The sequence below is a fragment of the Balaenoptera acutorostrata genome, chromosome 3 (genome assembly GCF_949987535.1).
Source record: "Balaenoptera acutorostrata chromosome 3, mBalAcu1.1, whole genome shotgun sequence".
Lineage (NCBI taxonomy): Eukaryota > Metazoa > Chordata > Mammalia > Artiodactyla > Balaenopteridae > Balaenoptera > Balaenoptera acutorostrata.
In genome coordinates this window covers 62335113-62357304 of record NC_080066.1, presented here as the reverse complement: position 1 = coordinate 62357304, position 22192 = coordinate 62335113, and the positions used below count along the sequence as shown (strand labels likewise).

Here is a 22192-nt window from a genome sequence, read left to right as displayed (position 1 = left end):
AAGATGGATTTAAGATTTCTTGAGCACAGTGTCCAGTGGGTTCAGCCCACCATCAGGGCTGTCGGAGCTCAGAGGAAAAAGGAGAGAGCACCCGGCCTGGGGTAATCCTGGAGGACTTCCATCAGGGTGCCAAAGGAAGATTTTCAGGCCCAGCTTTGGTGCCCTTTTCTGTGAACAGTGGGTCCTTCTCAGTCCCCTGACGGCAGCCTCAGCATTCCCATCCTGGCAGTGTTGGGACACCTCCCTGCCCTGCTGCCAGCACTGGCACTGTCCTGGTCCCTGAGCTCTACTCTGCCCTAGGACCCTTTCTCTTTCTCTCAGACATACACCCAGGGCCCATTACCCCCAGGCCTGAGTCATGATCCAGACACGCCTCTCTGGCTCCAGGGACTAGGCATGGAGGCGGCCCAAGAAATGATACAGGAGGATTCAGAGAGAAGGGGAGAGTATCCTAGGCGGGGAGCACAGTTTAAGCAAGGGCTTTGGAGGCATGTGTGAGAACGTTTGCACGTATACCTGCCCATATACACATATGTGTGCATGTGCTGGTGTTGCCATGCACAAGTCTCAGGCACACGTGTGCATGTGTGTAAAAAGCCGAGACAGGACATTGGTGCCTCCTTGTCTTGGACTGTGGATTTTCTCACACCCCTGTGGTCTCCCCATCAGAAGCCTGGCTTCTAGCTCCCTGGGGGCCCAGGCCCCTGAACCTTGTCCCCATTCAGTCCCCACCCCATCCGACGTAGCAACTTCTCGATGAAAAATACTGATGAGACTAGTGGACAGTGGAGCCAACATCACCTCCAAATGGAGAACATCCAATCCAATGCATCATTCTTTCCCACTACCAGGGCTGCTGGCAGCCCTCTTGCCACCCAGTTTTACCTCTTCTGGGCCCCGGGGCCCTGCTCCTGCACCTCAATCAAAAGGGCCCACTGAGGATGGCAGGGTGAATAAAATCTGTGCCTCCTTTGCCCCAGGCTCCTGAGCCTTGCTCCTCAGAGCAGCCTGGGGTCCTCGTCTGTGCTCAGGGCAGTTCCATCTGGGTGGAGCCTTGGTCTCCTCCCATAGAAGAGCCTGCCTGGGCTCCCTAGGCTACCACGGGGGGTCAGCTCACCGACCTGGGGAGCAGGAGGCGGCCTCGGCTGGGGTCAGGGCCCGGCCTCACCAAGGACTCTTCCCTCTGAGCCTCAGTTTCTACAGCTGTAAAAAGGGGACCATGATCCCCAAGGCTCAGATGAGGGGGGCTGGGCAGGGGCTCTGTGAACTGCTGGGCCACACTGTGCTGGTCTCCACTGAAGCCTCGGTCAGTGGGAGCGTCTAAGTGCATGAGCCAGCGGTGGCAAATGTTTGGCCCTTAGGGTACTTTAAAAAATTGAATAAGTGGCCAATATTTTAAAAATGGGCAGTTTCCGAGGGAAGTCTGGCTTTTGGCTTCTCTTGAAAAATCAGCAGACCCACATAGGGTAGTTGGGGTTTTTAGGCAGAGCCTGAACTTCCCTGGCCCTTCCTCAGCAGGTCCGTTTCTGGTTACCTGCCTGACCCTGGGGGTAGTGACCCCTGACCCTTTCAGAAAATGTTGGCATTTCAGAAGGGGTCTTCTCTGGTGGCCCCGAGAAGTGAGGAGCCTGTATTCTGGTGGGGGGGGGGAGGGCACATCTGCCTCCTGGATCTCACGGTGCACAACCCCCTCTGTTCCCCACCCCTCAGTCTCAGCAGTGCCTGATGACCTGTCAGGTGGGGAGCAAGGAAGGAGTTGAGCCTTGGAAGTGACTACTTTTCCTCCTTCATCACCTTGACCATTGCCCACATCGGGTATCCTTCCAAGACCCAGGGAACCAGCTGGGCAGGTTGTCCCAGAGCAGGTGTAAACGAGGCTAGACATTCCTTTCCCCTCTGATTCCTCAGTGAAGCTCACCTGTTCTAAGGCAAAAGTTTGTGCTGTAGTCAGCTCTGTGGGATCAAACATTTGGGGTAGGGCTAGGAGAGCCACTCTCATCAGACTGGAAAAGGGGCAATCTGGTGTTCCTGATTCACCTCTCCCCAGCTGTGTGGCCTTGGGAAAATAACCTCTTTAAGCCTCAGTTTTCTCACCTGTAAAATACTTACTTGCATGGGTTGTCATAAGATCAAATGGGATCAAGTGTAAGAGAACTGCCTGGCACAGGTCAGGCACACAGTAGGTATTTAATAAGTGTCTGCTGAAAGGAGGACTTGAGGGTTCTCAGGCCCAGCAGTGGAGCCTGCATAGTTGCTCTGTAATGAAGACTGAGTAACAGGGTACTGGCTGGCTGGGGCTGAACGTGATGACAAGAGTAAGGGGCATCTGCCTCGAGACCTTGCCCCTTCCACGCTGGGGTAACTGGGAGAAGGTGGGAGGGGGGAGCAAAGGGTAGTAAGTCCTTCTCTTTCCCCACTCCCCACCCTTGTGGTGGGGACACAGCTCTTTCCCCAGCATCTGGGCCCCTTCCTTAAATGGGGAGGGCCCCTGCCTTCTTCAGGCAGAAGAAGAATTACTAGAATCTGGCTGCCTGATTTTCCACTGAGATGGGGAGTCTTGGGGCCCGAAGAAGCAGGTATGGAGGGAGAAGATGGCTCTATAATCAACTGGTCCTGGAGTCACCTCATGGGGTTTCCCCATCAGGACTTGTGGATGGTGGGTGGGGGACTGAGGGAGACCCTCTCAGATCCTTACCCAGTCTTAACTTGAAAGCACAGGTAGGACAAGGATATTCCAGGTCCCCCAAGGGGGAACTTTGGGACAGAGAGGATCTGAGCAGCCTCTGAAAGGAAGGCCCTCCTCCTCCTTCCCCTAAAGGTTGCCATCTGGCCATCTTTTGCACGCAACAATGGAGACCACTGCTTTCTCCGCAGGTGTGCTTTCTGGAGCCACAAGCTGGAGGTACACATCTGGGTGTGGCTGCTATCCCAGAAGAGGGGTCTACCCAGGGAAAATGAGGATTATGGTGGTGATGATGGCAGCCGATGACATTTACGAGCCCCTGGGCTAAACACCTCGTGCTGCACTCACCTCAGTTCCAGGGCTACAGACCAGCCTACCTCACTGAGGCACATCCTTTACATGAAAATTCAAATGGAAGCGGAGCCACCCACAGGGAGGAGGGAGAGGTGCATCAATTCCTTGACTTCACAGAAGGATTGTCCTTGGTGGTGGTGGTGATGAATCTAAGAAATAGCTCCCCACGTGTGCTCAGGGTAATAGTCCATGTCCAAAATGCTGATGTACCTTCCTGGTTTTTAAGAACGTGTTCAGAGAACCAAGTCAGCTGCTTTGGGGTCTCCAGACTCCCTGCTTACTGGCAGGAGAGATATTTCAGGACCCTGGAGAGTGCCCCAAACACCCCAGAGGTGCGTGGAATGCGGAGTTGGGCTTTTCAGAACTGGCTCATCCTGGGAAATCATCATATGGGTGGGACCTGGGGACTAGAGCCCTGGGAACATGACTTGCCTAAGTCATTCAGTGGGTCAGTGGCCTCAGGTTTCCCCGCAGCCTGACTGCCTGTGGCTGTGTCTTCTGGAACCGAGGCAAAAGCAGGGACAGCCCAGCTAGCTTCTCTATGCTGAGTCTGCAAAGACACAGGTGTCTCTCTTCACTCTAAAAAGTGTGTGCAAATAAGAGTGCTGTAAGTCCAATCCTACCCCCAACACCATCCTGGTTGCTGTGGGCTTGGGGGCAGTACTTGGCCCTTTTGATAGGCAGCATGGTAGATGGTTATAGTCACGGCCTCTGCAACGTCACTGCCTGAAATTGAATCTCGGCTCTGTCTCTCCCAGGCTGTCTGAACTTGGGGGCATTACTTAACTTCTCTATGCTTCAGTTTCCTCATCTGTGAAATGGGGATGATAAAGCACCTACTTCAAAGGGTGCTATAGAATGAAACATAATATATAAAGCACTTAAAGCAGTGCTTGGCGTGTAGTTAGTGCAGCAAAATGTTATTATTTTTTTTAACCTCAAGCACATCTGTCCCAGCTCTGATGCATGGCCAGTTTCTTCCCAGTCTTGCTTCCAGGGTCAGACTGGGAAGAGGCAGACATTTCCTGGGCTTGTAAACTGTTGGAGTATCTGAGGAAGCATTGGTTTGGAAATTGGGAGGCCCCACTACCCTGGGCCAGGGGCTCTGGAACCCAGAGGAGAGGCTGGCATCAGCTCCCTCCCTGGTCCTTCTTCACATGGTTCTAAGCATGGTCTTGAGAAACCAGAAAGATCTAGGCTCAAATCTTGGCTCCAAGGCTTATAGGCAACGACCTTGGGCAAGTCATTATTAGCTTCTTGGAGCTTCAACTGTGTATGGGCATAACAATACCCTTGACATGGTTGTTTGGAGAATGAGTTGAGAAAATGTAGGCAAAGGCCAAGCACACGTGCTCTAAGGGCTGTGTATTGGTGGCTGTCACATGACTGTCTTCATAATGTCTCTGTCTCATTTTGGGTCTCTTCCACTCCCCTCTCCCTCCCAGTGGATGAAGTTCTCATCCCTTCTCCTTGACTGCCCCACTTGGTCTAATCCAAAAGACTTGGGGACCTTTGGAGTCAGCCCATCCAGGCCCAAACCTCAGAGATAGAGGCTTTTAAAAAGATAAGAGTGGATTCTGGCCTCTGGTGGTCCATTTCCTGTGGCCTTACCCCTTCTTTATGCTTTGTCTTAACATTAATGCTCTGGGTTTCTAGACAACTCTTTTGTCCCATAGCCCTGGACAGACCCCCCTCTCCACCCCCAGCTCTGCCCCATTCCAGTGGCAAGTGGTAAAACATTTATCTTATTAGCGGCTCGGATTTGACCAGCATGAACTGGGCCCATTCTTGGCCTTATCACAGGAGTTATCTCATCTATAATTAGCATTTAATTAGCATCTACTTTATGTCCAGCAATGTAGGAAGCACTTTACATACCTTCTCTTATTTAATCATCCAGTAGCCTCTGGAGGTAGCTATTACTACTAATTTTATTTTATAGGAGAGGAAACAGGTCGGGAGGGGTTGAGTGATGCTTGGGTCACAGGCAGGGGGCCTTGGAGCAGCAGGGAGGAAGCTTGTGAAGCGCTCAGCACAGTGCCCAGTACGCAGAAGGTGCTCAGTAAAGGGGGACAGCCTTGTCCACCCTGGGTTCCCTCTCAGGGGCCTCTAACTGGGATGACTCCTCTTCAGGCCCTCTCTCCCACCCTTGTACCAGCTCTTCTAATGGCCAGACCGCATTAATCTGCATTTGAGCCTGGCACAGTGGTAGAATTTCAGGCAGTGTGAGAGTTGGGTGTGTGGGGAGGGGGACACAGAGAATGGCCACTGGTTCCGGTCATGGCTAAGGTCCCTTCTTGCTTGCTGCCGTGACCACTTCCAAGCAGACCTCCAGGGTCCAGGCTGCGGAGTCGCCAGGGAGTGATGTCTGGTTTTCATGAGCTTCTCAGTAGTTGATTATTTATTCTGCCTGGGAACTTGAACACAGCCCCAGCCCCTCGGGCCTCCCCTGCAGCCTCTTTGGGTTTGGGGTGCGAGGGGAAGTGGGCCGAGACCTCAGAGGCTTCATGTTCCCTTCTGCCACTGTTACAGGGCCTGGCCTTGACCATGACCTCCCTGAGATGCACACCTGGGCTGCACAGGAGATCTGACTTCTCAAAGTGGCTCTGCTGTGGGCAACTCACCATCTGGCCCAGGGCAGGGCTTTGTCCCTTTTCGGGTTTCAGTGTCCTCATCTGTAAAATGAGAGGTGAGGACTGACTGTTCCCTGAAGGCTCTCCCAGCCCTGTCATGCAGTGGAGTAAATACCACAGAGCATCCCTCTTCTCCCCTCTGCCTGCCCCATCAGAGGGTAGGTAGTGGAGGGTGGGCACAGAGGACCTGGGGCAGATAGGATGCTGGGAATGAAGCAGATGAAGGAGTCTCAGCGGTTCCTAGCTCGCTGGCTTGAGCAGTTGCTTGACAGGGGTATTGTTTAATGAGATAGGGAAGAAAAAGAGGCAAGGGTGACTTTGAGGAGGGATGATGAGTTCAGTTTGGATCCATTGAGTCTGAGGTGCTCAAGAGATGGGCCTAAGCAGCCAGCATGGAGGTGAACTTGGATTTGAACCAGGGATGTCAATATCAAAGGTCACGTTCTTTCTAGCACATCACCCCATGCAGAGTGTGCAGTGCACACAGTTGAGCTACTGAGGGTCAAGGAGGGGTCAGAAAGGGCTCATGCTCAGGGCAGGGCCAGCACCAGGAATAGTAGCAGTGAGGAAAATAGAAGCCTTAATCAGGGAGGGCTTCTTGGAGGAGGCCATGGAATGTTGTGTTCTGTAGATACCAAGAGAGGATGAGGTCTGAAGGGGTCCTTGAAGGCTATTCTCAGAAAGATTATGTGACTTTCCCAAGGTCACACAGCTAGTAATTGGCAGAGCAGGATTGCAACCAGGTCTGCCTCATTACAGTCTCTGTTCTCAGCCCCATAGGGTGATGCTCTCAGGGCATGAGGCCCGGTGGGGAAAAAGGAAGGGCCAGGAGCTAGAGGGTGTGATGGAATTAGTCTCTTCAATTCAGACCAACTTTCCCCACCTTCATGAGATTAAATTCCAAATCAACAAAGAGATAGCAGGGCTTTGACCCGTGAAGTCTCAGAACACAAGAGCTGAGACTGTCCTAGTTTTAAGACAGATTTGACTCTAGGTACAGGGTTGCCCTTGAATATAGGTGGCCTGGGCAATTACTTAGCACTTGTGAACTGATGTGCACCCAGAATCTCCCTTTCCCCCCAAACTGGTCTGTCACCACTCCCGAGAGTTCATTTGCCAACCCTGACTTTGGAACAGACAGTTGCCTATTGGTCTCCTCCCAGGAGGGAGCACATCTTTGGCCCCTCCCACCTTGCCCAGAAGGGACTTACCAGACACTTTTCTCCTGGGCAGAAGGGGCAGAGGTCCCAGAGGAAACCCTTCCTTCCTGCTTTGCAGAAGGCCCTTCTGCCATGCGAGGGACTGGCTCGCCTGACAGAAGGGCAGGGAGCTGCTGGGCACACCAAGCTGCAGCGGTGGCAGCAATGGCGAATGCTAGCAGCTCACAGAGAGTATGCAGTGTCAAATGGGTTGCGTTACTCTCTGTGCAAATTAAAAATGAAAATTAATCAAACACTCAAATTGATTTCCTTCCCGTCTGTTTCGTCTGTTTGCTCTGCTGTGCCAGTCGGATCCAGCCCGCCCAGCCCAGTACATCCCAACTTCACGCTAGGGCTGGGCAGCTCAGGCTGCTGCCAAGGTCTCTGCAGGCCTGGGGAACTGCAGGCAGCTCATTCCAGCCTTGGGAAATCGAGTAAGGGTCAATCCAGCCGGGTCTCTGAGGCTGAGACGTAGTGCTGGGCTTGGAAAGGGAGGCAGGTGGGAAGAGAACATTAGTGTGGTCCAAAGGAAACACCCACGCTGGTCTGAGAGGCAGAACCCTAGGGAATACTCCCAGGGCCATCATTAACTGACATTATGAGCCTGGGTAAGTCTTGCCCCTTCTCTGATCTCCTTTTCCCCGTCTGTGGAATGGGGACAGAGAGGCAGATGGAATAAGTCCTTCCTGGTTCTAGTGCTGGCCTACAGGCTGGACCAGCCTTCCCTGGGGACTGACTCCACCTCCATCTCCCTGCTTCAGCCAGCCAGGGTCCCTGGCCTCTTCCCTCCCTAGCCAGCCCCTGACCTGCCACTTATCAGCTGTGCAGCCATGGACAAGTCACTTTATATCTCCGAGCCTCAATTTCCTTATGGGTGAAATGGGGATGTTAATACCAGCGTGTTTAGGAAGATTAGCATGCAAGAGGTTTATTGGGATCAACCCCCCTGGCGGGGAGGGAGTGAGGGAAGCAGGATGGGACAGAAGGGGAAGCCGCGCTGCGATGCATTCACAGTACAGAGCCATGGGAATCTCTGGACCTGAGCTCTCTTTGTGGGGTTGGCCTGAATTGGGACAAGAGGGTTGGGCCATTATCCCCTGCCTTGACCAGTCGTTGGATGCAGCTGTCCATGGAGGGGCAAGGCCTTGGGAAAGGAGCCTCTCTCTTCAGCTGTGAGGCAGGAGCTCATCTGTGGCCGGCCAGCCTCAATACTCCCAGTAGCAGGGAGAAGTGCTTCAGCCTGAAGGGGGTCTGTGCCCCCTACACATGGCAGACGATCGAGGGAGGTCGGTGTGAGGGTTCCCTGGAACGAAGTCATGAAGCCTGGCGGGGTCAGCTCACAGTAGACTCTGTTGAAAGGCCTTGGGGGCCCCTCCTTTCCTCACCTCCACACCCAGACACTCGCCAAGTACTGCTTCTTCAATTCTTAAGTATCTACCCTCCACCCCACCCCATCTCCTTGCCTGGAGGACCCCAATAGCCTCCTCTCCAGCTCTGACCTCCAGTTTTACCCCCTCCAACCATCTTCCCCACGGGAGCTGGAGGGAGCGTCCACAAGTTCGGATCTGATCGTCTGCCTCCCCTTAAAATCCTTCAAAGTTCAATTATCCTCCCACGGCATTCAAGAACCTTGGTGACTTGGCCCTGCCCTTGCCCTGCCACCTCCCCACAGTGTACCCCACTTGCTATCCTGCCCCTCCCTCGACAGTGTGGGTGCTTTCTTATTTTTCTGTCTGTTCTCATGCAGTCCTCCCTCCCTCCCTTTCTTCCTTCCTCCCTCCCTCTTTCCTTATTTCCCTCCCTCTCTCCCTCCCTCCTTCCTTCCCTGGCTTCCTTCTTTCATTCAAACACCATCCAAGCGGCCAGCACGTACTCCCTAAATCCCTGCAGTAGCCAGGCCTGGACTGCTGGGGGCTGAGGACTCAGAGGTGACTCCTGCTTGCACTTCCCCCTCCCCAGGCCCCCTTCCTCTGCCCAGTGAATTCCTATGCATCATTCAAGGGCGGCCAATCCACAGTCTTTTGGGGAGAGCCAGATCCCGTTGACACCAGCCCAGGTGAGTGCAGGAGGCCCCTCCTCTCCTCTGAGGCTCAGGGACACGCCCCACGGGCTCCCAAGTCTTAGTTCTGTGATCCTGCCAGCCACCCCAACACAGTGCGCACTCCAGACCTGGCCTTCCTCTGTGGATGTGGCTCTCCTGGTGCCTGTCTGCCCACAGCCTGTGAATTCCCTGAGGACAGGGCCCCACAGGGCCTGGCACAGAGCACGTCCTCTGTGAGTGGGAGCTGAAGTGTAGGTTTATCCCCTGAGCTGTGCACACTCCCAGGTCCTTAAACTGTCCCCTGCCCCACTGGCCTCTCAAACTGCAATTCCAGCCCCACCTCTCAGTAATAGGCAGGGTCACCTCTCTGCCCAGATCCCCAGTAGCCACCACTCCTGCTGCCCCTGGCACCATCCTTTCCTGACACCCCGTCATGTGACTGTGCTGGACTGCAGGTCCCCCATGTCCATCCTGGCCTTAACTCTGTGCCTCAGTTTCTTTATCTGTAAAATGAGGATAATTTTTGTTCCTACTTCCCCAGGCTGTAGCATGCCTTCGCTGAGAAGGCACACGGGTTAGTCGTGTGGACAGCAAAGTACTTCCCCACTTATAGGTAGGTGTGATTATTGTAGAAAAAGCTGACGTGACAGAACTGTGGATTGACCTGGCTTGGCCCCTGCTGACCTGGGGACAGTTCCTGCAGGGCCATCCCAGCATCCTTAGGATGGGCCCTTAAAAAGGTAAGGCCAGCTCAGAAGCAGCTATTACAACTCAGAGAAGAGAGCCTCCCACAGGGCAGAGGGCAGTGCTGCCCAGGAAGGGAGCCCCCCTCCGGCTGCGGTCTGGACGCACAAGGGAGCACTGGGGGAGGGGAGGTGGCACCCCACGGAGTCCCCCTTCCCTGAACACCCCCCAGGCGGCTGGGATGAAGCAAGGCAGGAGGGCTTGTTGCGATGACCAGGGCCAGCCTCTTGTCTCTGGAGCCTCACTTTCCCATCTATACATGGGACCCACAAACCGGTCTCTGTCCAGTGGCACTCATGAGGGTGATGCGGTCCTATTGGAAGGTATGTGGTGTCCTTAAGGAGGGGCAGCTGGCTACAGTCTGCCAGGAGTAGGTTTTAAAAGGTTTGCTGGTGTGTCTGTTTCCCCCACTGCTGTTGACTTCAAGGTCCCAGGAAGATGCTTGACAAGGGAGCAGTGCCCCTGATGGAGTAGATGGAGGTTATACCAAGAACTCATTTCTTCATCCTCTCTCCTGCCCAGGGAGACAGGAGGAGTAAAGAATGACACCCTTTTACTGATGGGAAAACCAAAGGTCCAAGGAATCCAATTCAGCTCTTACAGGCCAACAGGGACTCCCAGACATCTGATGGGGGAGAAGTGGGTGAGGGCATGGGCCATGCTGGGGGTGGAGGGGAGGAGGAAAGCCCCTTAGAGTGCTTCATTTGGGGAGGGCTGGGGAGGGTGAGCTCAGGAGGAGAGGTGGGATGGGAAGGCACTAGGCCAGCAGCAGGCCCCAAGCAGCACCCACCCCCGTCCCCACTGCGGGGCTCTAGGCCCTGGAATCTGGCTCAGGTGGGGTCATTTTGACTGTTGTGTCTTCTCCATTCCCTTGTTATGGGCTATAGCCCAGGATCAACCGGAGATGGCAGAGGGAATCAGTCTTAATCTTTGCCTTACAGTTAAATGAGGGACAGAGAGGGGCGGGAGCTGCTCAGAGTCATTCAGCTGGAGCCTGAGTGAAGGCTGAGCCAAGGTCTCCTGCTCCCCCTCACCATGCTGCCAGCTCAGCTGCCAAGTCTGAGCCTCCAGCATGCCCCACCTTGTGCTAGGGCCGGGGCATCAGAAGAAGGGGGTAGAAGTGGTCCCTGGGTACAAAGGTGCTGGGTGGTGGGTTGGGAAGCAGTTGGAGGAACAGTGGGACACTGTCCTCTGCTTCAAACTTCCAGGGCCAGCCCAGAGCCATCAGGCTAAACTTTCAACTCCTTGCAGGGCCCACCAGAACCTGTTGTCCTGGCCCCATGCAGTCCCATCTCCAATTCCCTCTCCTTATGCTCTGGCCACACGGGCTTTCTCTCCTTCCTCTCACCACAGGGCCTTTGCACATGCCAGTCCCTCTCTCTGGAGCCCCTTACTTCTCTAAGTTAATGTCTACCCAACCTTCTGGTGCTAGGTCAAATGTCACATCCTGCAGGATGCCTTTCCTGACTCCCAAGACCAGCCTGGGCCTCAACCTAACAGCCCCATAGATCTTCATGGCACTTGTCCTAGTTGTAATTTTACATTTCTTTGCAATGTAAAGAGTTCTGTCTGTTTGGGTTCTGTCTGTTTCTTTCTCCAGACTCTAAGTCCTCTGATGTGTATTTGTCACACCTGGCACAGAGGCTGGCATGGAGCAGTCCCTCAACAAATACTCATGGAAAGAATGGAGAACAGTGGCTCTCAGTTCAAATCCTGGAACCGCACACTAAACTTTGGTTTTCTCTTCTCTGAAATGAGAATGATAACACCAGGATTAGTGTAAAGATGAACTGATGTATGAAAACTCCTGACACATAGTAGGTTAAGAGTAAAGAGGAGGAGGGAGATGGGAGTGGGCGGGGAGTACTCAAGGAACGCTGTTTAGGGATGCAAGGACTTGAGAGGTGGATGGGTGTGTGGAAGCCAAGAGGCCCTAGAACAGGTGGGAAAAGACTTGGAGGTGGGGAGATGGGATGAGAGACAGCCTGCCTGGGTGGGGCATTTCTCTGAACCCTTAGTGACCCTATTTATTTTTCAGCCTGATCCAGGAAGCCAGGGATTGGCTGAGAAGGCAGGCAGGAAATGCCCACTGCCTCCTGGGACCCCATGTGGGCCACTTAGCCCCCAGCTGGACCTGGCTTAGTGACTGGGTCTGGGACATTGCCAAGGTCTCCCCCACTGGCCTGCAGACCTGGCTGAAAACAGCAGAGGAGCCCTGAGCAGACATCAGCAGGGGCACTGACTCAGCCCTTGTGGCAGGAAGCAGCTAGTTCCTAACTTCTCGTGAAGGAGCTCCTTCCTGGAGCTGCCCACAGAGGGCTGGCCCCTGGCCTCTGCTGCTCTGGCAGTGGAGAGTGAGTCCTCCAAGTGGGTCTGTTCATATTTATGCCTTGCCTCTCTGTAAAGCCTGCTGGGAGGCAGAGGTGGTAACAGCTCCTGGTCACTAGCACAACGGCAGGACATAAGGGGGTCCCAAAGAGTCTTCTGTACCTGCCTGCCTCTGTGCAGAGTTCCTGGATAGAGGGACACGGCCTGGGCCTGCTGAGGGAAAATATATGACTTAGATTTATGTTCATTGCCCCCGTGTGGCACACCAGCATGTCCCCATACTTAGGGAAGAAGCTGAGGCTCAGAGAGGGTGTGCTGCCTATCTGAGGTTGCACAGCAAAACTGTGGGCATAAATTCCCAAGCACAAACACAAAGGCTGTGTGGCTCCCAGAATAGGAGAGTGGGAGAAATGGATGGGGTTGTAGACTGCTGCTCTGCTTGGATGTCAGGGACTCTGGGGAAAGGCTGTTTGTCTCTGTTTGGCTTCCCTAGGGCCCACCTGGAAGCCCTGGGAAGACTCCTCAGGAGGTGCGTTGAACCAGAGCAGGCAACAGCCGTGAGCTCATTTCCCTTGAGGCCCCCAGGAAGTCTGGTAGGAAGGCAGAAGGAAAATGGCCAGGGAAGAAGGGAAAAGGGAGAGAGTAAGGGCCTTTGGGATGGTCCACAGAGCCAAGGCCAGGTGTGCAGAGGGAAAAGGACATTTGCTGAATGCCTCCTGCTTGCTGGGTCACTCTTGTGTGTGAATTCTCATGAATTCTTCGCCAACCTCCTTTGTGGCTGAGTATTTTTATTCCCACTGCACAGAAGAGGACACAGAGGCTGGAACTGGCACTGGGTATGGCCTGACAACAAAGGCTTGGGTCTTTTCAGGGCACCTTGGTTGGTGGGTGCTAAAGTCTGACCCTTCTGGGGCTCACAGCACCACTACAGCAAGGCCTGGGCTTCTCCCACTTCCAGCTCCGGTCAGCAGGGGGAGGCTGTGCTGCGCCTGGCTGGAGAGACTGGGAGAAGTTGGGACTGGGTGGAGGGGAGAGGAGAGGAGAGGAGGCCTCTTTCAAAAGCTCCTGGATTTGGAGAGCCCTTAGCAATGCCTCTGTGGTGGCTGAAGGATGGGGAGGGCTTCTGCCTAGATTAACTAAGTGGCATCCCCACTGCTGCCCCAGAACAAAGTTGAAACGCCTCAATTCAAGGCTCTTACAGCTTCTCCTCCCCCCAAATACACACATTTTCCCTGTTTCCCACTTCCAGGTCTTTGTATATCCTCTTCTCTTGGCATGGGATGCCCTTTCTGCCCAGTCAACTCCTACTCATCCTTCAGTACTTAGCTTCAGTGTCAACTCCTCCAGGAGCTTTCCTGGACCTCCTCCACCACCCCCCACCCCCCCGAAGTTCCGTCATACCTCCTGCTCTCTCATTTTTGGAGGGATCTACCACCAAATCAGAGCCCCAGAGATGATGGAAGCCAATGGCCTTCCAAGGAAGTGTAAACTGAGGCCAGAGAGAGGCAGGCATTTGCCCAAGGTCACACAGCAAGAGCGGGAGGCCATCCTGTGAGCCCTGTCCTCTCAGCATGACAGGTGTCCTCACCCTGTGCTCAGATCCGGACAGCTGCTTCCCTGATCCCTCCTCTCCCCGCCCCACAGTGCAGGGCGCCCAGCCTGCACTGCCTCATACCTCCAGCCTGCCCCTAGGCTTAGCCGCCAACAAGCACTGAGCGCCCCCTGGATGGCGTGGTCAGGCCCGACCGCCCTCTCCTTGACTCACCTCCAGCCCGGGAGGGCTGGGCTCAACCGCGTTGGACAGGGCGCCGCCCGCACCGCCCCAGCTGCGCCACCGCCCCGGACTGTGCCGGCGCAGGAGGCCGCCCTCGTCGGCGCCCCCGGGTGGGGCAGGTCGAGCCCGGTGCGCTATCCCTTTAAGCCCGGGCGAGATGGGAGCTGTCAGCGACAGCCGAGGCTAGCGCGGGACGTAGCCGCCCGCCAGGCCGCAGCGAGGAGCGAGGAGCAAGCGGAGAGCCGAGGGGGCGGTGGGGCCCTGGCTCGGCGGGTCCCCTCGCCGCCCACAGTGCGTCCGCACCCTGGGCTCGGCGAGTGGCGGGCGGCACCCCATGTAATGCGCAGAATGTGAGGGCAGCGCAGGGCGGTGGGGAGGAGGCGCGGGAGAGGGCGTCGGCAAGACAGAGAGGCAGCCGGAAAGACTGAGGACAGGGACCGGGGCGGGTGCAGGTGGGAGAAAGGAGAGGAGATAAAAGGATAGGTAGTGACAGAAAAGGGGGAAAGAAAGGAGCGGGAGAGCACGCGGCTGCGGGCGGCGGAGCAGGCGAGGAGGAGGGAGCCAGCGCCTCTGGGTGGGAGCGCCAGAAGCCGGAGTCGGGCTCCTCGGCCGGGGTCAGGCTTAGAGCACGGCCGCGGCCCGGCAGGGCAGGGTGAAGGAGCAGGGACGCCCGAGGGAGCACCAGGGGACCTAAGGCGGGGCCAGCCCGGTAGGACCGCAGGGCCACTCCTCAGGCCCCGCTCCGGGGGCTCCGGCGGGCCGGGGCCAGGGGCCTTTGTGAGCGCCCCAGGAGGGCGAGAGTCGGGAGTGCGGAGCCGGGTGTGAGGCGGCGAGGTGTGTGTGCGCGCCCGGGTGTGCGCGTGTGTGCGCGAGTGTGAGCGCCCAGGAGGGTGGGAGCGCGCGTTAGGGATTCTGCTGGCATCGCAGAGTGGAGAGCAGGAGGCAGGAGCGGGGCGCGCAGGGGAGCGCGGTGCCCTCCCGTGCACACGCACACACACCGCGCGCGCTCACACACACATACACATACACACACACGCGCACACGCCCTCCCTGCCTCGCTCGTTGCCGCGGCCACCATCTCAGAGCCGAGCCCTGCGGAGCGGGAACCCAAGCCGGAGCGGGAACAGGAGGGGAACGGAGCCGGGGAATGCAGCCCCAGAGAGGAGCTGCGCGCGAACTGCGCGCCCGGGACGGTGAGTGTGGCCGGGCCGGGAGGCTTCGGCGGGGCGGGGGCCGCGGGGGCGCAGGCCAGGGAGCTGGGGTGTCTCTGCCCGCCGGCAGCGCGGCGTGCGCGGCCTCTGATTGGGCGGGAGCCTCAGGGGCCGCGGGTTGGGGGTGGGGTGTTGGGTGCGCGCCCGTTGTGGGAGGGTGCACGCGCGGAGCTGCAGGGGGGCGCGCTCGGCACCCCTGTTCGTGACCGTGCTCTCGCCCGCTGAGCAGCCCCGCCTAACCCTCGCGTGTCGCGGGAACCCCGGCGACTTGGAGCAACTTTGCGTGTAGGGGGAGAGGATGGAGTCTCTCTAGTGGTGGAACTCCGGCCTTTCTTTCTCGAGGAGAGAGGGAGGAATGGGGTGGGGGCGCGGGGGCTGTGCCGCCCGGCGGGCCAAGGGGTGCATCTCTACCACCCCATCATAGCAGCCGCCGGCTCTCTGGGACACCCGTCCAGCCCCGCGGCGCCGCTCTAGAGCCGCTCCGGGCGCTGGACCCCTGTGACCCCTCCAGGGTCAGGCACAGCCACAGCTTCCAGGTCCCAGGGCCGCGAGGTCATCTTTGCAGCCAGGCTGAGGACACGGGTTTGAGGTGGGGAGAGTTGGGAGACGTTCCTGTGTGTGTGTGTGTGTGTGTGTGTGTGTGTGTGTGTGTGTGTGTGTGTGTGTGTGTGTGTACGTGTGTGTCCCTGCTCCTTCTGCTCCGTGGGACAGGCGGCTGGAAGAAGGGAACTGCCGGCAAAGTGCATCCCATCAGCCCTGGCCTGCAGGAGCTCCCAAGAGGCTAGGGATTGGAAGGGGAACCTCTAGGGCCCCAGCATAGTGCCACCCCCGCCCCCCATCCCTGCTTTGCTTGGAGCCATGATCCTGCATGCCTCACTCAGTGTGATGAGATTGTGGTTGTGCTGTACCCCGGTCCCCACCTCCATCTTCTTGAGTCTCTTCCCGCATTCCTGTCCACTGCTGACTACTTCAGGAAACTTCCTAGCTACCCCCCACCACCCCGCCATGCCAGCCCTGCTCCTGCAGAAGTTAGGATGGGGAGATGTGGTCCAGGATGGTGCCCCGAGAGGGAGGGAGGCCAGTGTCCCCAGGAGTGAGAGGCCCAAGAAAGGGTCAGAGTTCAGGCCCCCTGCAGGCCCCTCCGAATTACCAAATCCTCCCTGCTTCCAGGCAGGTACTTCCTCCTCTAGGAAGCCTTCTCTGATTGCTCCCAATCCTTCCTTTTGGCTTGGGATTCTGGGCTGGAGCAGCTGAGTTCCCCAGCAGCCCTTGTCCATGTGCCCTCCTTCCTGGCACTCAGTGTATGAGCCTGTGGGGTCAGAAGTCTCGTTCTCAGCCTAGATGCTGGGTGAAGGATCGTGATGTTGGGCCAGTCAGTATCTACCTGGGTCTGTGGGGTATGGTAATGTCTTATTTGACCAGCTTTCAGGCTTAGACCTCACTTCCACTTCCACTAACCTTTCTGGAATCTCTCTGCCACCTTGTAAGAAGAGGATTTTGAGGCAGAGATGGAGCTAGGAGAACTGCAGTCTCAGGGCAGCCCCTTTCACTGTGAAGTTATCCTTTAAACCTGGTCTTTGGTGAGGTGGGGAGGGGGCAGGGAGGGCCCTCAAGCCCTCTTTATTGACTGGGCAGCAGGGCTCTGGGGGCCTGCTGCTGGAAGGTCTCCCCAGGGCAGATCTCCTGCTGCCTGTGACCAACACCCTCTCCAGATGGGCAGGGAGGTGGGTGCAGCCACTCTCAGCCTGCTTCTCCCAGGCTTGACCCCAGCCTCATTAATCTTTGCCTCCTAGATCTGGGGCCAGAGTCTCCCTGGGCTCTGCTTGATGGTTTGCAAACCTGGTTCTGGCACTGGGATGTCGGTATCATTCTGGGAATCAGAGGGGTTTCCCAACCCCAGCCTGGCACTCTAGGTCCTCCTGTTTGGGCCCTGGAACCCTTCCCACTGTCTCAGGATCTCTACCCTGGAGTCCCTTTGTGGGCCAAAGAGCTCACCCTCAGGTGAATGGGTTCTCCACACAGTGGTCTAAATGTGCATTGGCGGGGATGGGGTCTGGTGACTACTGGGACCACTTCCTTCCCAAATGGCCCACTTGAGACATAGGCGGCTAGAGTAGCTATCAACTCCAGACAGGCTTCTGTGACCATTCACCCCAGCCCAGTCCTGATGACTGCCTGGACTCATCCCCAGGGCCACTCAGGCCCGTGAAGGCCTCTGGTGGGGAGGCTGCTGCCCAGGAGTGACCAAAGCTCATCCTGGGGCTGGGGGTGGTGGTGGTGGCCTGCTGGGTCCTGTGGCGGCTCCCTCAGCCTCTTTGCTGGCTTCACTCTGGGGCAGACTCTCTCTGCCTCTACCCCTTCCTTTCTGCCAGCTCTAGCTGACTCAGTCTTTCTTAGCTGTCATTTCTCTCTCTCTTTCTCTCCCCACCTCTTTACCCTTTTGTCCCTGTGTGGCTCCCTGAGTCTGGACTTTTGCCTCCTGTGTGTTGACCTGAGTGATGCTCTGGTTGATACCCAGGTGGCTGGAGCATGGCCAGATGTCTGCTTCGCCCCCCCCCCCCCACCGCCCCCCAGTGCCCCCAGCTGACTCCAGCAGGATGAGCCCTCCATATGGGACCTCAAGCCATGGAGAGGGAGAGAACGTGGTACCTCTTTGGCCCCAGATCTGTGTGTTAGGGGTGAAAATCCCAGTCAGGTGCTCCCAGGCCCCACTGTCTTCTTAAAGACAGCCACTCCCCTCCCTAAACCTCCTGACTGGGAATGGGTAGCTCAGTGTGGCCCCCTTAATTTCCGTGTCCAGCCAGGCCCTGGCCCTGCCATGTTTGTGTTTTTAAATTATAACAAATTCAGTGATAAGTTGTTGATTGGGCTGGGCCCTTGGGTGACTTGAAAGGGTAAAGTTACCCCTGACCACTCAGGCCTCCTTTTGAGGGGACTGGGGGCCACCATGGCCAATCAGAGTCTCTTCTGCGGACTTCCAGGGCCCAGACATCTGCTCCCAAGAACCATGTCTTGCTTGGCCTTGCTCTTTACTTCCTGGAACCCTTCACTTGGGGCTCACTCCACATTTGGGGGCATCTCCTGGTTTGAGGCCTGGGCTGCGTACTGGGGGTACTGATGACAAACCTGGGCCCCTCCCTGGGTGGGCTCTGAAAGGGGTCACAGACATCGACCCACACCCCTGGGTATGAGGCAGACTGGGCTGGGCCCCTGCAGAGGTATGGGGCAGGGAGGCTGGCAAGGGGTTATTTCAGATGGACCGGAAGGGCTGCTGCAATTTGACCTGTTCGGATGTTTCTGGCACTTGATAGATGCTCAGTAAATACGTTGAATAAGTGAATGAATGGAGCATGTGACCAAGTGAGGGCTTTCCAGGCAGATGGCATAGTGTTAGCAAAGGCACGGAGGTGGGAGGCGCTAGGCATGGGTGGAACGTGTTTGCAGTGGAGTAGTTTATGCAGGGGCACAGCAGGCACAGAGCAGGTTGGCACAAGACGGAGGACGATCTTGAGTGCCCGACTGAAGAGTGTGGGCTGATTCCGTATTCAGGGGTTGTAGAGTTGAAGTTCTGGAGGGACGCGATCAGATTTGCAATTTAAACCTCTCCCTCTAGTGGTCGGGGGGAGGGGTTGGCCAGGAGAGCCAGAGGCAGGGAGGCAGTCCTGAGGCTGCTTTGGGAATCCAGGCTGGTGCTGAGGGCAGCAGCAGGGGCAGGCACCTTGTCAGCCTTCGCCCTGATGGCCAAGTGGCCGTGCATGGTTCCCCTTTGATGGAGGATGGAGAGAAATTTGGGCTGGGTGAGGAGCCAGGTGGGGTGATGTAGGCCATCAGAATGGGGCAGGCCTCGGTTATCACCACTCCCACCTCCTGGGCATACAGAGATGGCAGGCATCCTGGAGTCATAAAATGAGCCTTTACTACTGGCCCTCCCACTGTGCACACTTGAGCAAGTCCCTGAGGTCCCTTGGGCCTCAGTTTCTATGTCTATAAAACAGATACGTTTTTCTCCCTGGATACCTGGAGCGAGTGTGGGTGGAAGTTAGTGACCTTGGAAGTGGAATACAAAGGGAAGGCGTAGAGGGGTGGTCAACATCATTGTTTGACAGAGGAAGAGTTTGAGGCCCAGAGAGGGGCAGTGACTTACACAAGATCATAAAGCAAGTTGGGGGCAGGGCGTTCCAGCCTGGGGTTTTCCTGGCTGCGCGTGTGGCCCACCGGGCAGAGGTTGGGTGGGGGGTGGTGGCTGGGGCCTCGGGGCCTTTGCAGAGGACATCCTCAGGCAGTTGCTTTGGCAGTCCAGCTGTCAGGGAGCGTATGGGGCCATATGGCCACATCAGGGGAGGCGCCAGCCGCTGAAGGAAGGATAGCGGCTGCCACCCTGACCTGCTGGATCTATGTAGGCACTGCCAGCCCCCAGGGTCAGCACGGGAGGGGCCAAAATGGGACCTCAGTGTCCAGGTTGGTTTGGACATGGAGGTGGAGCCTTGGCAGGTGTTCCAGTTCTGGCACCCATCTGCCAGGGCAGCCGGACCGGCGGCTCCATGCCCAGGACTGATCCAATTAGCTCAAGACCAGCTGTGCCAGCCACCCCCACCCCCAACCCCATTCCCCATGCCACTCCGATGGCCCTGCTGGTCCACAGGCCATGGGGTGGCACGGCGCATCTGATGTCAGGGTCTCAGGCCTCTGGAGTATATGTGTGTTACATGCAGCTCAGGTGTTGACATGCAGCCTTACCCTGAGCACTGATTCTGCAGCTCTGAGATTTGGGGGTGTGGAAATGGACCCCTCAATCAAAGGGCCTGGGCTTGGATGCCATCTGGAACCAAGTTTGAATTCTGACTCAGCTCCTTCTGAGTGGGATGAGTTCGGGAAAATCACTTTTCTGAGCCTCGGTTTCCTCATCTATTATGGGAGAACGATACCTACCTTGTAGGGGTGTCATTAGTGTACTTTGAAATAATACATGTAAAGTGTGCACTAGCTTGATACACTGAAGAATCTCAGTAAATGTTAGCTCATGTTTTGCTCTCTGCTGGGAGAGGGAAGTGAGTCCTGTTCTCCAACAGGCTGAAGTAGAGAGGAGACTTATTATTTTCCAGGACAAAGTTTGCTTTATAGTTTTCCGTAAGTTTTTATACTCCCTCCCTCATTTAGTCCTCATGGCAGTTCTGTAAAGTAGGCAGAGAGCACCGACCCATTTCACAGATGAGGAAACTTGGAAGTGATTCTCCAGAGTCACACAGTGAGTTGACCTTTACCCTGTCTCTGGATTCCTGGTCCAGGACTCTTGCTCCATTGGTATGCTTCCCAAATTTCGAGGGGCGGAGGCTGGGGAGAAGTGGGTCTGTCTGCAACAAGGTCTGTCTAGACAAAGCTTGGGGATTCTAGAGATTCCCTGCCTTGCCCTGTTTATATTATAGGTGCAGGGACAGGCTGCCATGGTGACAGCAGCCAATCCCAGCTGGAGTTAGTATGGGGGGATGCTCAATGGGGCAGCATTTGCTGCATTTCTCTGTCTGGCCAGCACAGGGTAGCGGTGGCGGTGTCAGGGAATGAGGAGGGGATGGGCCTTGGGCCATGCCAAGGCAAGCAGGGCTCAGCCTTCTGGGCCGGGTGGGGAGAGCACTGGGTTCTGCCAGCTGTGTGACCTTGGCCAGGTCACTGTTTCCCTCTTTGAGCCTCAGCTTCCCTCTTTGTAAACTGGAGATAATTCTCTCCCAGCCTGCCTCAAAAGGCTGTGTTTGAGACTCTACTATAAATATGTATTTTTTTACAAACATCATCTTCCACAGCTGTGAGTCCAGGAGTCCCCAGTCCTACATCTGATGGTCCTATAATCATTCAGCGATTCACTTGTTGGATGCTTCCTCTGGGCCCGGCTGTGCTGGCTGTTATGGGGACAGAGATGAATAAGACCAGCCCCCGCCCTCTTAGGGCGTGCAGCCTGGCAGTAACTGTGGACTCCATGGCATTTAATGGTCCTTCCAAACACATGCTCGTTGTCACGCTCCTACTCAGCACCCTTCAAGGGCTTCTCATTCCCTCAGACTGGCGTCTGGACCCCTCAGTGTTTTGCACAGTCTGACTCTCTCTCCCAGCCATCTCCCTCCATATTCCTCTGTGCACCCAGGCTCCAGCCAAATGCCACTCACTCTCCTTTTCACACACGCTCTGGCTTTCCTTCCTCCAGGGTTTCGCTCTGCTGTCCCCTCTGCCTGATTCCTTCCTCCGTCTCTGCCCATAGATCCCACCCACTTTTCAACACTCAGTCCAAATGCCATGTTTAGAAACCCCTCCTGGTCACTCTAGCTGGGCGTAGCGGCTCCTTCCTCAGAACTCTGAGAGCAACATATCTGCTTTACATTTTGCAAACGTTTGCTGTGCACCTACCGTATGTGAGGCCTACTGTGTGCAAGGCCCATGATACATGGCACTTGGTCTCTCTTCATGGCCTGGGAATGCCTTGGTGACGGGGACTGGGCTTATCCATCCCGGGTACCTGGCACTTCCAGGGACCTGGGGCCAGATGGGCTGACCAGGGGCATGTGGCCCATCCCCCAGGGCCTCGTCGGCCACTGCCTCTTCCGCCTCTCCTTTGCACCTGGGGATGTGAGCTGGGCCTAGGACATCTGTTTGTGAAGCTCCAAGTTATGGGCGGCTTTTCTGCTGAGGTGCTCACGACAGACGAGGCCTTCTCTGCCTCTGGAGGCTCCGCCAGGCCAGGGCAGGGATGCCCAGGCACTGGCCACATGTAACTCTCCCCGATGAATTGCATGGCATTCAGCAATTAGCGATTGATTATTTGAGGTACTGTTAACTCTTCCATTATCGATCAGCAGAGGTGGACCTGGCCAACGTCGGTGTGGGTCAGCTGGGCCTGGCTGGGAGATTGCGATCATGGCCATTTATTCCTGACCAGGAAGCTTGTAAATAGGAACCAGGGAAAGGGAGGTGCTGGCCATCTTCTCTCTGATTTGCGCTGCCAGGGTTGGGGTAGAGGAATGGGGAGGAGGGGGGAGGGGACAGACAGGGAGCTTTTGCTCACTCCCACCTCCCTTTGTCCCCACCTTCTGGGTTCTGCTTCCAGTCTCTCCTGGCCTGAGTCTCAGCTTTCCCATCTGTTAAATGGGGATTTCAGTCTCTGTGGGGTAACATTGTGCCTTTGAATGAGAAGGCTAGGCAGTCACTGACTTGTCATCATTTGTGCTTCAGTGGGGTGGGG

General features: G+C 56.3%; 1 protein-coding gene across 1 annotated transcript in view; it reads left to right on the top strand.

Annotated features, from left to right (window-relative positions):
* The first annotated feature begins 13708 nt into the window (after nucleotides 1-13708).
* Nucleotides 13709-22192, top strand: part of LOC103010859 (uncharacterized) — a 97625-nt gene continuing 89141 nt past the window's right edge. Inside the window, exons 1-2 of the mRNA XM_057542673.1 lie at nucleotides 13709-14009; nucleotides 14583-14949. Of these exons, the coding sequence (XP_057398656.1) occupies nucleotides 13709-14009; nucleotides 14583-14949 (668 nt within the window). The remainder of the gene's footprint in view (nucleotides 14010-14582; nucleotides 14950-22192) is intronic.